This window comes from Augochlora pura, chromosome 3, assembly GCF_028453695.1.
Source record: "Augochlora pura isolate Apur16 chromosome 3, APUR_v2.2.1, whole genome shotgun sequence".
Classification (NCBI taxonomy): Eukaryota; Metazoa; Arthropoda; class Insecta; order Hymenoptera; family Halictidae; genus Augochlora; species Augochlora pura.
This window is the reverse complement of record NC_135774.1, coordinates 18,980,918-18,996,870: the sequence shown is the minus strand read 5'-3', so window position 1 is coordinate 18,996,870 and position 15,953 is coordinate 18,980,918. Positions and strand designations below refer to the sequence as shown.

Sequence of the window (15,953 nt, the reverse complement as noted above, 5' to 3'; positions counted from 1 at the left end):
TAAGTCACTGAAAATGGTTCGAATTGTTTCATAAGTCAAGTTCCTTGAAATTATTCCATTAGTCTAGAACATATGCTTTTGTTTCAGTGTTGTATTCGAATAAAGAAATCGAAATAACTAGAAATATGTTTTGTTATAATTTAACTGCAGGTCTTTTTGTAAAATAAAAATTGTCTAAGTAAATTGTTTGGGACATAAATTAGGTAAAACGTCTTTCCTCTTTTTTAATATTCGTAAGGAGGTGACACTAATGTAACAATAGAATTGTTCTAATGCCACTATTGTTTGTATTTGACCCATATATTTTTTTCATAAATATATAATGTTCGCTGTGTAATTATAATATCAGTATTCACGATTTACGTAAAAATAAAGAATAATTTCTTGGACGAAGCATTAGCATTATGGCTTTGTCTGTCTCAAGGTTAGTTCAAATTGATGATATTACAGCGGAGATTATAGAACAAATGTTCTTAATATCGAATGATTCGTTTTTACCGAGTGATTCAAATTTTGTACGTGTAGAATCTATTTATTGATCTATTTACATTTCTGAAGATTAGCATCGAAAGAAACGAATTTTTATCAACTAGATAGCGGAAACGATGGATTACTGCATTAGAAAAATACATTAGTACAAACTGTAACTTGGCTCACTGTTCAATGGTTGGAAAACCTTTTTTTTCGTCGGAGCATCTCAAATTTCTTTAAAACCTAGTGTCCGTTGCTATGACAATCGACACAGTCTGTGTGAACATCTTCGTGGAGAAGGTCAGTTTCGTTCGAGATTTCGTCCCTGTAACTTCACCGTTCTTTAAAAAGTATTTGAAATTACTGAATAACTTCTCCGTATTTGAAATTAATCGACCCTTTTCAGGGCCATACAAAATAACGCTGAAAACTTCGGACATGTGTTAATTGTTGAATAATTCGTGATCAGTGTGAAATAATAGTGCAGTGAAAGTGAAAACCTAAGTGAAAATTAGTGTAATCTGTGCCGTTCTACATACGTGGATTACATACGTGGATTACAACTTTTGGATTACAACATTTACAACTGCATTGGTAAGTTTTTCATTAATAACATTTGTGAAATTCATGAAATTCTTATTTGATGATCGAACGCGGCTCAGAGGCGATACGTGGCCGTGGCTCCTGTCACCGAGACGGGCTTGAGTCGTCCCTGAATCGTTCGCGCTCATGTGCGCAGCAGCACGAAAACTCGTCGGTGCGCAACCAACTTTAACTGTTAATAACTCGTTAACAAAGCCGCAGATTGCATTTCGGAAAATGAAAAAGTCACTTGAAATAGCCTCAGCTACCCCCCATTTCCCGGTGTTACAATATTTGAAAAACACCCTGTATAGTATTAGCGATTCTTTTCTTAGTGTACTGTACATATACATTTTCACTTTAATCGTTTCACTTTACGTTTGTAAAAGTCTACAAGTTTACAGTCTATTATTAAAAAAAATATTTGTATAAGTCACGTGGCATAATGTGACGTTACTTTTTGTTCACCATTTAAAATAATGTAGATTTTATATTAAGTTATACTGACACAATTATTGACACAACTACAATTCACTCCATCTTGCACAATAAAGTTACATTTTACATTTAATTTCTTGCATGATACTACACGAAAGTCGAATTTATATTATAATATAATATTTATAATTAATGTCATTATAATTATTATGATTAGTATTAATATTGATAAAATAAATATTACTATTATTTATATTATAATATTTAATACGAGACTCTACGGGACTCAATTGATAAAAGTCAGAGCAAATGATTGGTTTGTTATTTAATCGTGGTAGCCTTACAATGTTTTACATGCAATTTCGGAGCAGATTAAATCCACAATAATTTAGAAATGCAAATATAACCACACATAAATTGTCCAGAACCACCAAAAATTTTTAATTTGCCATTCAACGTGTAAATAAATACTACAACATTAAGATTTCTTTCCTGTATGACACACACAACCCCAAAATATTAGTTATAGATTGAAACTACAGTGTCTTTATAGTTAACTATAGAATCGTTTCGAAAGTTATTTTACTTTTCTGAGAAGTTTATATATATATATATGTTAAAAAAGCACTGGATTCAATATTCTGTCAATTGAAACAGAGCCTCTACGAACCCTGTTTAGTTTCAGATTATTCTAATAAAACTTGATACGAAGGATTTATTCAAATTATACTCAACTCTGATACGGAGTAATAAAAACTAATATAATTCAAAATAATAATAATTACAAATACTACCTTACCTAGAAATAATACCAACAGAAATGCATCGAAGGAGATCGTAAGTTCGGGCGTCGAATAAATCGCGTTGAATATGATTTTTGAAAACTCAGTATTCCAGCGGAGGCGACAGTTTTGCCCCCGCTTAAGAAAAGCGAAGAAAGTTAATTATTTTGCTTGACGAAGTCGAAGGGAGTACGACGGGCGTATAAGGAGGTTTAATTCATTCAACAGACTGCGAGGCAGCCAGATTTTCTTCTTCTCATTCGCGAGCGGTGAATTCGGCCGCAAAGGCCGGGCGTGTTCTTGTCGAACCCTAAAATCGTCCTTTGCGCGTCGAGATAGACGCTCGGCAAAGAGGGCGAGAGGGCGCGAGGGTGTACGCTGTGTTTACTCGAGCGAGCGGATGTAAAATCTGTAGCCTCGGCCCCGCAGGGAGCCTGCAAGGGGCAGAGAAGGAGAGGATCCAGAGCAGCCTCCGTTCTCCCGTGCGTTATCAGCCCGGAGAGTCTCAAAAGAGCTAATATATCCCTCGAGAGACAATTGGCCGATGCCGAGGCTTCCTCGACGCGGAACACCGACGAGAAGAAAGGGAGGCGGCTGCCATAAACATTCCTTACCATAAAAACACCCGGTGTGTATTAACGCTGGAAAATATTAGGCCGCCGACTGCCGCCGTTATTTAAACAATTCCTGACGAAGTACTGATGGAACAGCTACTTAGCTTTGCATTATAAACGTAACTTCCATCGTAGCCGCAAGAATTTTACCGCACCCTTCCACCGGCTGCTTTTACATCGGCTTATTACAAAGTTGCAAAGGAAGTGCCGGATCTTTACTTTTGTTCTCATTTTTATAGGTATTTCGCTGCTTGCGCGTCGTCGAAAATGTTGTGCAAATTATATGCAGACTACGGAGTCTATTCGTTTGTAATCAGGATTACTGCAACTGACGTGTTACACGGTTTTAATTTAATACAGTCTGGAAAAAGAAATTCAATTTCCTTTTTTCAATCTTATTCTATTGTACCTAACATGGTTTGAAAAGGTATTTGATTTCAACGTTAAGAGCAATCATATCTATTAATCATAATTTTCTTGATACATTTAGAGCAGAATTCATAAATAATATTTTGAAATGTTGAATTTTTGTATTAAGAAAGTTTCAACTGTTGGTCCTTAATTTTAACGATACATAAATTTTAAATAATATGATCGTGCTAAGTTCAACATTATCAAATCATTACAGGAAGAATGAAACTTCTGAATTATTTCTCCTTTTTGCAACAGATGCAGAGAATTTTTATTTTACAGAAAGATGAATGTATTATTTGAATTTCATTTTTAAAATATTTTCAGGTTTCTGCATGGCTTGCGATTGTTTAGAGTAAAGTTGAATATGTTTATTTTTACTCTCATTACGGGACACATTTTTAAAAACGTTATCAATATTAGATACTTTCAACACTATTTTTACTTGTATTTATTATGTCATTTATATCTTCTATTCGCTGTATCTTGCTATGTTAATCAGATATTCCATGTTCAAATAAACTTATGTTACTTTGTACTTGGGGAGTGGAATAAACTATTTCATTATATTAAAAGTATTCTTAAAGCAATTTCGAACTTGAGTGAATACTTTTGTCAACCAGTTTTGCATGTTTTATAATTTTTCAAAACTATGTCAGAAATAAATAGATCAAATAAAAAAAGCAAACTAAAAGGACTTTGAAAATATTATCACATTATTTTTAACCGATTATAATTGTTAAGTATGAAAAAATATTTTTATCCAATATACATTCCTTCCAATCAACTTGGATCATTTTTATTTGCCCTAAAGATCTGCAGTGTATAAAGTAACTATTGAATAGATCGATTTTGAGGTCAACTTAAATTTCTTTTAACATTATTGTCAGAAAATTGTCCGATACTTTTACGTATTTCTCTGTAGGATTTCAATTTTATGTGCCAGTAATAATACCGAAATTGCTTTCATTAACGGCGAAGACAGGGTAGAAGTGAAAGTGTGCGAATCAACAGCAAAGGGAACAGAAATGACGATTGGTGACTTCAAAAGATTTAATAAAATCCACTAAAGGACAATTGAGCCACTTAGTGGGAAATTGGAAAAGCAGCGAAAGGAGATAAAGATAAAACGGGGGAAAGATGGCGTGCTGGCCAGCGTCCTTGCCTCGCTTTATCTTTTTCTTCTCCGAATCTCTCACCGCCTTTGGAATTCATTTCGTAGATATTGCGCGGCGGCCAGCCACGAGAGAACATTTAAATCGTTAATACCAAAGACAACTATCGTTTCGCTGAACGTGTAATTAATATGCACAACCGAGAGATTCTCCTCCGTGCTCGTAGTTAAGTAGATTTCTCGTACACTCGAGGTTTAATGCGAGTAACGCAAAGAGCGTCTCTTAATTACAGTTATACTTCATAAGGGTTTTAATTGAATAACGCGACGGCTATAATATCTCCGGGGATACTTCTGTTAATAGAATTTATTTCGTTGCGGACCAGTGGAAACCCTATGCACTCGTAAAAAATCAGCCGAGAACTATGATAGTTTCCGCCAAAGAGTGACCAGTTTATGCAATCGTCACTTTTACGTGAATTTAATCAACGCGTGAACTATTTATATTGAAAATGGTCCGAGTTCATTTATTTTAAAATCGAAACGTTTAAGGATTCGTGGTTTAACAAATTGAAAAATATTGTTAATTAATAACGTGGTAGTTTCCGAGGGTATGTAATTTACTAACCCAATTAGCATAATAAATATTCTTTAAAATATAATATTTCTAATGACCATAAATGGTCTTAAGTCACTTTCAAAAGCAATGATGAAATATTATTAAGTTTTAAAAAGATGTAAGTATAAAAACAAAAATACATAGAATTTTATAGCATAAAATTATGAAACATCCAACTAGGTGGGAGCAATTTAAAAAACTAATTTCCATAAAACTAAGTTCCATAACTGTTTCAAATTCTCAAAATGGGACTCAAGCCACTTCAAAAAATGTTTGTCATTCTATTTACCAGTTAATTTTCTTTTCACAAAATCATTCTGATTTTAAATATGTATATTAGTTTAAATTCCCTGCAAAATGAAGAGAGAACCTAGATATGTAAATATTAAAATAGCTAGGAAAATTATTTTGGAAAATGGATTTAGACCTACTATCAAAATAAACGGCTCACATAATTAACGTAATATAATAATAATAAGGCTCACATAAATAAACTTATGATAACATTATGATAAGATTAGGATACAATTAGGATGAAATTGTGATAAAATTATGACAAATTATGATAATATTGACTAGGTGAAATTTCAAACCAAGGAGACAGAAAATTTTGACAATGTCCTTCCATTTTCGTCACTGTATCAAAATTATTAAGAAATGAAGTGAATTCTGCTTTTACAATCAACTTAGTAAAATTATATTCTGTACAAAGATTCATTGTTTAGTAATTATTATAGCATTCGAACGTTACTTATCATAAAACCAACTGATTATTAACATTACGTCAATCTTGTTTTCAATTTAATGCTGTCATTGATTTCATTAATAACATCGCACGTACTATTCATGAACAATGCTCAAGTTTCATTTTCTATCAGTCGTGTTCGATTCGTACTAATTTTCCAATTACATAAATTCGATCAAAGTAAACGACTCGTGACAACCAACTACGAGAAGATCATTTCTAATAACGATACGAAGGGATCTTCTTTCGTTGCTCGAGAGAAAAGCATCGGGATAGTTTTTTAAGTTCTCGAAGCTGCGGACGAGTGTTTATTAACGTCGATAAAATGGTCGCAATGAGAAAATTAATAACGAAATAAGGAAGAGGAAACGGGATCCTGTTTCGCGGATTGAAATTATATCTTTTGTGAGTAAATCGCGCGTAAAATCCCGTGCCGGAAGTCTCGGAAGAATTAATATATTCAAAGGAAATATGACAAGTCTGCATAAAGAAGAGGAAAGCTAGGAGAGGGATGGGGGGATGGGAGGGGGGGGGGGGGGGGCAGCGGACGAAGAAGGAAAAGTTCTCCGCTTCTTGAAACTTTGTCTCAGATCTTCTTTTACAGGAATTTTGTTGGATAAGATCCTCCTGGCAGATATAGTTAATAATGTATGCACCGTAAAATAGGTTATAGAAGCATCGCGGCGCGGCGTAGCTAACCTTTCACCGGGAATGAATAACATTTCTTGCCTCGTAGCTAATTAAAGTTGTTTGCGACTCTTTCGAAGCTGATGCTTTGAAACGATCGTAACTGTGTTCCGATCCGCCGCAACTCTCCGATCTAATTGCGAATTTTCTGCGGACACGTGATAATGAAAAACACTCGTTTAATGCTGCCACTATTTTTAACGATACCCGAGTGAGTAGCATCGTTATGATACGATTACAATTATGCGAAAGTCGCTCGTTAGTCGATGTAATCAAATTCGCGTATTAATTGCGATGGTGCCGAACAGAATCGTACTCTGTGTTTCTAGAACAAAATGTCGGCGACTCTGGAAATTGTTTTAACGAAGCCGCGCAACGAACATCGAAGTTAAATTAATTAGTTTTGTATGTTCAATTTTTATCTACTATGATTAATATGATATAAAAGCTTCGAAATTTTAGTTCTTAATTTTTCAAATTTTTCCACTTACAATTGCTCATTATTGCAGTCATTTATGAAGCGTGCAATTATCGTGATAATGAAAAATATAACCTTAAGAAAAATGCATTGTTTATCATAATTACTATGCATGGGTTTTACTTATTTAGGGTAAAATACATAAAATATAAAATCGTAGAAAGATTAAAAGAAACTAAAAATGTTGACGTACTAATTTCAATTTTGTAAAGTTATTTAAGGAAGAAAAATAGTTGCATTCGGTTCAAAGCAATGCGTTTTGCAAATTTCTGCGATTCATTCACGCTGAAAAATTTATCGAAATCTGTCAGTGTTGCTGTAAGCATTAACAACTAAAAATATTACAAAAATCGCAGTTTTTCAGAAAAGATGGAGATTTTTACAATTTTCCTGGACTTTTCATTGTCTTTCTCATTAATTAACTACTCTAATATCACAGAACAATTCAAGCCATTCGATCCAATTCTAAAACAGTTATTTCGTTTCAAAAACTGTCAGGATACAGAGTGTCCATTTTATCTTCAGCACACGTTATACCCGATGATAGAAAAAGCTGTATAGCGGAGAAACGTAACGAATGTAAATGTAAGATAAGATTTTAGTTCGAAGTTGCTGTCAATTTTTTAAATCCAACGTTGTATTTTTGTTAATGCAATATTGTAGCTTACAAAAGAAACAAATTGAGTCATATATAATATTATGATTTGTAGATGGCCTTAAATGCTATAAATCGTGTTAACACTTTGCCGTTCGCAAGTCTCGTACATTTTCTTCGCTTGGCGCCGGCAGCACTAATTCAGATTACTTCGCTCGTCGCTGGTCGTTCTTAACCCCTTACACTATTGCTCCTTTCACGCTATAACGATTAACACTTATTCGTACTTAATAATTTTCCTACTATGACCACACAATTTTTGTTTCCTGTATTGTCTACATTTATCTGCGTTTCTATTCTTTGATAAGAGAAGAATTTATTTTTACATCAATGTAAAAGAAATTAGTGATATTCATATTTAGTAGAGCTTGCACGAAATCTCCACCACGAGTCTGACTCGTTATTGTAGTGCAAGAGGTTAAGGTTATCGGGAGATTACAAATTGCCAAGTTTTACTAATCTCATCGTCAGTTCTCATGAGTTTTCAATCCTGTCTCCTTATTTTCATGAAATTTCGAAAATATACATATGTAAATAAATGTAACATTTGTTTGATTTATATATTTCTTTATTTACATTTTCTTTGGTAATTATTTAGTATTTCTCAGTGTCCTGTATTGAAATGTTGAAATGTCCTGAAGGCAGTAAATAATGCGCAATTAAAGAGATATATGGAAATCTTTTTTGACCATTTTGTAGTTTCTCTATATACGTATAGGATACATATAGGATAGTAACTCAGAGTCTGCCCGATCTACTCCCTTTATGTATTTCATATAGTCCATTCCACTTTCAGGTTTTTATATTGTGTAATTGATTTTTGCATCGCATTCATCGAATTCATCGTATTCATCGTGAATAATCGTATCTTTTGTTTCATGTGCCATGAAGAAAGGGCACAAGTACTTATAAAAACAAAAATCTTGTTGACGTGTGTAACTTAATGTTGCTTAAGCAAAACAACAGAACACCACGCCATATTAGGCAATACAGTGCGTGTTACACCACTCTGGTGTCGCCGGCCGTTGAGCGATGTTTTGCGTGTTACACCATTGTGGTGTCTCCGAACGACATATTGTTAACAAAATCGAAAACGGCTCCGAAAAATCGACTCAAAATGACATTGGAAAAACTGTCATCCTTCCTTTATACTTGTACCAGCAATTTCTTACCTACACGTTTTGTTAACATCAGGCATAACGGAGATATCACGTGTGCACAAGCTACCCTTCGCCGACCCTGTATTATCGCTGCTCGATGTATGCAAAATAAATGCTTCGCCGACACCGCAGTTATGTTATGCAGAACACTTTGTCCCGGGGCGCAAGATCCATCATCCTACACGGTCATTACATAGGAGAAAGGTATTATACGTGTTAAAGTCATCTTCGATCCTTACATCCGGCGAAGAAGACAAGTGGTTCACGCGGAGAGAAGAATATCCGGCTCGGAAAGACCGGCGAAGTGGTTCCTCTCGCTCCCTGCTCCTACCAGGTCCCTCCCTCTTTCCTGCCGCCACCGACGTCCTCCCCCGGAGGAGTTCCCTCTGGAACAGGGGCGCGTACCCGCGCAATAAAATGTCGGCTGCCGTGCCAAGCGACCGACAGATCACCGGGGCTTATTGAAAGGATATTTCATGTGGACGAGTTCTTCCTATCCAGCTTATCCGGCGAATACCCCGCGGGGTGTGGAAATCTTCTGGCTGCCTACTGTCTCTCTACCCTCCGGCGAAGAATCGAGCACTAGCTGGCCTCCGAAGGATCCTGCCAACTGATCCCGAGCCGACGCGAACTATTCGTAACGGATTTCGGTATGAATTGGACTGGATGGCACTAGGGAACACCTGCGGGTGTCCTACGTATCTTCGCTTCCGATGAGAAAGGATGCTAAGTTTAGCTGACGCCTTTTAATCAAGTATCGGCACGTTTAACCAGTCACATTGTAATATCCTGTCAGACTCGCGATCAAGATTTCGAGCAGAACTTGTTACATTCCGACGTTATTAAATAGTCAATCACCAATACTGCAATTTTTTCCTTAGCGAAAATATAATACGTGGCTTTGTTTACAAGTTATTAACGAAAAACATTACCCAATGAGAGACAAGCTCGGCTAACGTGAGGCGGTCGAGTCAATGAACGGGTGAAGCCCAATACGTCTCATTGACTCGGCCGTCTCACGCCAGAGGTACTCGCCTCTCATTGGTTAACTTTTTTCGTTAATAACTCGTTAACGATGCCTCATAGAAAATTTTTGTAAAAGAAAAAGTTGCTTGAAATGATCTCAGCTATCTCTCATATCTAGATTGATAAATGTTTTCAAGACACCCTGCATATTTGCATCTTTCTGGTTTAAAATTGTTTTTTAAAGTCGATCAAACTTCTATACCAGTTTGAAACAATTTTTCTGCATTTAATAAACTTGTATTTTTAGATGTTTTATTCCAACAATCTCCAGCAGACAGCAGACGTTTGCTATAAATTCACTACTCATCAACGTTTTCGAGGAATTAGAATTTGTATGGGATTTCTTTTTGAATATGCCTATAAAGCAATAAAAATGAAGTTTGGTGGGTTCTTTGTATACATCTTTGGCTACTCGAATCGATTTTTTATTTTACGAGAAAGTAGAAGCCAGCTGATAATTATCGCGATGGACTCGAGCAGGAGTTGACATTGAAGTTTGCTATTTATTTCGTTGATTTACATTGACGAATGCCACTATTACATGGTATGTAGAAACAGTCGTAGTATTTTCTAACTGTCCTAATTACGTTGTGCAGCGACGTATCAGAACATGATCGAATTATATAATGTTATTGCAAACTCTCAAATAAAAGTGAGAAGACACTTAAATTAATATAAATTTACAACGTTTTTCTAAACATATTTAAACTAGCATTTAAATTATCAATGATATATCGACAATGACATGGAACTAATGCTTGAATGTTTATTAAATTACGACTTGTTAATCTCTATTTCTCTTAAATAATCTCATCAAATAAAATAGTATTTTATATAGACTTAACATTAATTTTATATAAAATAAATAAAATAATATTAATTTCATATGAAATAGAATTTTTGAAATGATATATGTCCTATGTGAAATAAACATAGCTACAGTCAGTCCCAAAAGTATTCGTACCCTCATTGATTATACGAGAAATTTGTTGAAATCAAGGGACGCATGTAAGATTTTACAATAAACTTTTTATTATGAATGAACACATGTATAAAGTTTATTTATACCAAATTATAACAAAATTGATTAACTAATAACAAAAATATATTGGTTTTACTTCTCGTAGTACCTAATAACAGTGCACAGAAGTATTCGTACCAGTGTAGATTTTGTCAAAAAATCGCATATTAGAGTAGCTTTTTTACTTTATATTAATTTTCTAGTATTTAGTGGATCCACCTTTATGCCTTATTATATCGTTTAATCGATTTGGCATACTTTCTACCAGTTTTAATGTAATATTTGGTTCAATACTATTCAAAACTTTCAAAATTTTGTTTATTGCATTTTTTTATTGAAAATTTCATGCTCGTATAGTCTTTTATCTATTTCCGCCCATAAATTTTCTATAGGATTTGTATCTGGACTCTGAGGAGGTGTATGTAAAAAATGGGGAACGTGGTAAAGTATTCACTCGCGAACAATCCCAGCAGTATATTTCGGGTTGATGTCGTGTTGAAAATAGTAGTCATCTTCCAGATCAAGTTTAATCGCAGTTGAGTGCAGATTTTGCTCGAGTATATTTTTATACTTTATCTCATCCAAAATTCCATCAATAAAGACAAGTGTTACGAGCCGAGGGCCAGTTGCACACGTGGCCGGAGGTAAATGAGTTTGTGCGGATATTCTGAAAGGAATGCGTGGACTGGCAGATGCCTATTTCATCACCGGGTTGCCACTAGTAGGATAAGGTTTCGCGGACTGGCCGATGCCTATTTCATCAACGGGTCGCCACTGGGGATAGGTTTTGTGGACTGGCCGCTGCCTATTTCATCAACAGGTCGCCACTGATAGGGTAATGGGGTTTTGGATTGATTCTAATTTTGCCTCGTAACTTCGAAAGAAATATTAATAGATACACCTCGAGCGGCAAAGGTGTATCTTTGTGCGATCGTTACCAACAACTGACTCGAACTGGGAAATGGAATGAAATAACTTGTGCACTGAATTGCAAGTAAAACTAATATAATCTAACAACTTCAGTCTATTACAAGTGTGTAAGTGTAGTGTACGATTCGCGATCGTCCTAAGGCACGCTCCCTGGTTTACGCACCAAGCCGGCGGGGACTAACTACCTTCGTATACGTACTAGGTAATTATATGCGTGAAAGAGAACTGAGCTCGATCTTGCAAACGTCTCGTCGTCGTGGTTAGACTCGAAACAGTCCGATGAGGAGAAAAATCTTAGCCCTTTTATATGCAGCTGAACTAGAAAATTTGGTAGTGGGGACCGGGCCTACGTGACCAGATCACGCCGCGGATGGTACCGAGAATCGGGGACGTGTGACGCTTCTTGACCTCGCGCCTATACGGCAAATTAGATATTCTATTTTTGAATGAAAGGACCGTGTTCACCGCCGACGTTATCTAGCGTATGCCCTCAAGAAGGAAAGAAAAACGTCGGGAGAAAATCTCCGTACGTAACACAAGTTTACCCACCTCGGATGCCGCCATACAGCCCCGCACCACCACGAAGCCTCCGCCGTGCTTTACAGTTGGTTATACATTTTTTAATTCTAGTTCTGTATTAGGCTTTCTCCAAACTTTTCCACTTCCGTCACATCCAAAAATATTAAATAAGATAATAAAAAGTTTATTGCAAAATTTTACATGCGTCCCTTGATTTCAACAGATTTCTCTTATAAGCAATGAGGGTACAAATATTTATGGGACTGATTGTATGTCTTATGAGAAACAAACGTAGCTACTTGTGTGTGTGCATTACAATAAAGATCGCCTAAGATCTCAATAAGATCGTCTTTATAATTCCTGTGAAACTTACGTAGCGAGCATCGTGTCGAATGGGGCAAAATTAGATGGAAATAGCTAGAAATTAATCTACTGTGCTTGAAGCTATCGTTTCCACGTATCAAAGTAGCAGTTGTACGTGCCAAACCGGCGGACGTGCGCGTACCTTGCGAGTAACCGAGCTCGTGCATCCACACACCCCTTCCTGATTCTGATTTATTCGCGAGCGATCCGCTGCGTGAATGAAATTATGGATTTAATAAGCGGGACACGCTCGACAGTTGCACAATTGTGCCTGTTTCACTGCACAGAGACGTCGGTTACTGCGCGATTGTTTCGTTCTAGTTCGAGGGACTCGCTGAGAAGATTGGATCAATTATAAATGACCCGCCATCCTCTCTTCAATTCTCTAAGCTTCGAAACGATAAAGTAGAAACTCGTAATTTTAACCAATTCGCAACAGGATTCGAATATCATGTACTATATCGCATAAAAGGCTTCTACTCGTTATCTTGTCGATTTTGCACCCGTATAGCATTATTAACGGACTGTAGATTTTGTGCGATTTAAAAAATATAAGTTGGTGCTGTTTAATATAGAAAAGCGATTAAAAAGATTTAAGAAAGTCAATATATAAATTTTAACTTTCCGAGATTGTTAAATAAACAGGTGAGCTTAATATTTTATGCAGATAGTTTATATTTTGCGTGAAAGTGTCCAGTCTAATGTCGCAATTGTCGTTCTCAGATTATTTAATATGTCTGTATCATTTTGTGTTACGTAATTAGTTCTACGTTAGTATTCTTAATTTTCTTCAAATATATTTCTATTAAATTTTCTATTAAAAGCTCATGGCAGCGTGAATAACGCAATTAAACATTTAAAAAAAGAAAACAAATATTTAGAGACAATTACGGAGAAAACTAAATTTGTTTTCTTACTCAGAGAGAATTAAAATATTGTTTAAGTAATAATATTCAATTGAGAAGAAACTAGATAAAAGTGTACAACAATCGCCTACTAATTTACAATTTCTTTGTCCCTACTGAACCTGAAGGTCGTCGAAAACCCTTCAAGGATATTGATGTATCAAATTTTGAAAATCAACAAAGGAGCATTGTTCAAAGTTCGTATCGCGATCAGTCAAATATTTCTTTCTAGCGTACGGGTATCATCGTCGATCAAATATTTCTTTCTCGCATACACGTAGCCAAACCGAAAAGCCAGTTTCGATTATTCTCAATTTATTCAGCCAGCGTGATAATGCTTTTGCTGCCGAAAGACTGTTCCCGCGAGTTCACGCGGAATCTGTTTGCTCGCGCAGTAAATTTAAGGATCGCTCGCAACGAAGAATAATATTCTTAGGCGATTCGAGCATGAAACCGGGATTTCTTAGCAAACCGAGAGAGAATTTGTACTCACTGTGATTCTTGTATGCGAGCCTTGCTGTTGCGAATGTACAAGGCGCTCACGACACTGCCGACGACTAATATTAAGGCGCACGCACAAGTCGCCGCTATGTAAAGCGCCCCGGCGCCGTTTACCAAAGGTCCAGGTTCCAAACGAACCGAGTCGTTCCTCGGAGTCGTCTCCATTCCTCCGTTATCTAAACAAATGATAATCAAACGGATTAACGTTTTATCTTATTTTTAGAGTTGGCTGCATTCTTGCATTTTTCTCGCTTGCAAATCGTGCTTCGAACCTTTGGAACCATTTTGATTAGATATTATTAGAAAGATCTTATTAGGTATCGAACAAATTCGCACTGATTCCGGAAACCAAGAGAATGCATTCGCTTTCTCTGACCCTTTCACTTCGAGCGCCGGATATATGTATACAAGTACCATCTGTGATTAATGACAAATTCTTCGTTAATTCTTCGTTCGTATAAGCCTTTTTATATTAAAAATGTGAAGAATGCGTGCTATGTTTGAGCAATAATTGTTTCATTAAGCATAGTAATTATTTAAGATTTTAAAAAATGTATATACGAAAACCACTTCGACGACACTACGGCGGACTGGACTCCAGAAGCGAAAGGGTTCAATTTAAATTCAAACAATTTCTCCGAAGACATTTCTACGAGGTTCTTGTACTTGTACAAGTTTAACCCTTAACGATAAACTTTTTCCAATTTTGATGAAATGAAAGTTTTTCAATTTCGAATTTTGAAAATAATTCTACAGATAATTCATGGTACAAGGATTATTTGTGTTCCTTCAATAAGGAACAATAAAATAAGATAAATCAAAATGTACATTAATCATGTTGGATCGGAGATCGATGTTCTGTCAAAGTTTTGTAACTATCGATCGCTTTCGCGAAATAAATCTGCGACGAACAGGGAATATAAAAGCTGCAGGAATTATCTTTTTACAGGATGTCCAATCACGTAAATGACAGTGGCTCTGACGATATTCAGAACGCTTAATAGTGGAATAACTTGACAAAGGAGAACGTGACAGACATTGATGTCTATTTATTGAACATGAAAAGAATTTGTTTTAGATTTATTTGTTTTGAATATTAAGTAATTAATACACTTTATAGTTACTACAATTAATTCGCAAATTAAATAGTATTCATAGAGTTACTATAGTAAATTGACAATTAAATATATTTAAATATATTTAAAAAATATTTAGTTGGCATAGATATATAATTTATAAAATTATATAGTAGAAAATAATGATGTAATTACAATTTAATTCGTAGTCGATTTGATATGTACATGTAGTTACCACTATCATTTACTGTTACACTATTTAACACTGTTACTCCTATTAATTGTCATGGTTGTTATAAGTCTAGAACCAGCAATGCATCAAACTTTATGAATAATAACACAGGTAGTAAGCCATTCTTTAATGTTCCAAACTAATTCCAGCAGAACAAGACATTTCTGTAAACTTCTTATACGTATATTCATAGGTCTCGGGCACAGTTGACTGTTTCATTTTCTCAAGCTTCTCATAACTCACTTTCAGCTACCTTCGCACCTAAAATGTTTCTCGTTGGGTATTAAACAAAACACGTGCACGTACTTAAGCTTGTATTATCAAACTAAAAGAACTAGCAGGAAACATTTTCAAAAAAAAGTAAACAAAATGTAACATTAACCACCTAATTCGGGATCGATAATTGTTAATACGATTCTATTCAATGTTAAAAGAAATATTAACAACAATAAGTTGTTTATAAATCTCATTTTTGTTACAAGGAATACAATATTATTTTATACAAATTTTTGGAGTCTATAAAATGTTATGAATGATTTTATAGAATTAATTTTACTTTATATAGCTTGATACATTGCACGTTATAAAATTATAACAATCATAACAATTAATAGGAGTAATATT

At 35.2% G+C, this 15,953-nt stretch overlaps 1 protein-coding gene across 1 annotated transcript in view; it reads right to left on the bottom strand.

Moving 5' to 3' along the window:
- LOC144478920 (tyrosine-protein kinase Dnt) overlaps positions 1-15,953 on the bottom strand; it is a 218,485-nt gene that overhangs the window by 32,115 nt on the left and 170,417 nt on the right. Inside the window, exon 4 of the mRNA XM_078197296.1 lies at positions 14,014-14,197. Coding sequence (XP_078053422.1) covers positions 14,014-14,197 — 184 coding nt within the window. The remainder of the gene's footprint in view (positions 1-14,013; positions 14,198-15,953) is intronic.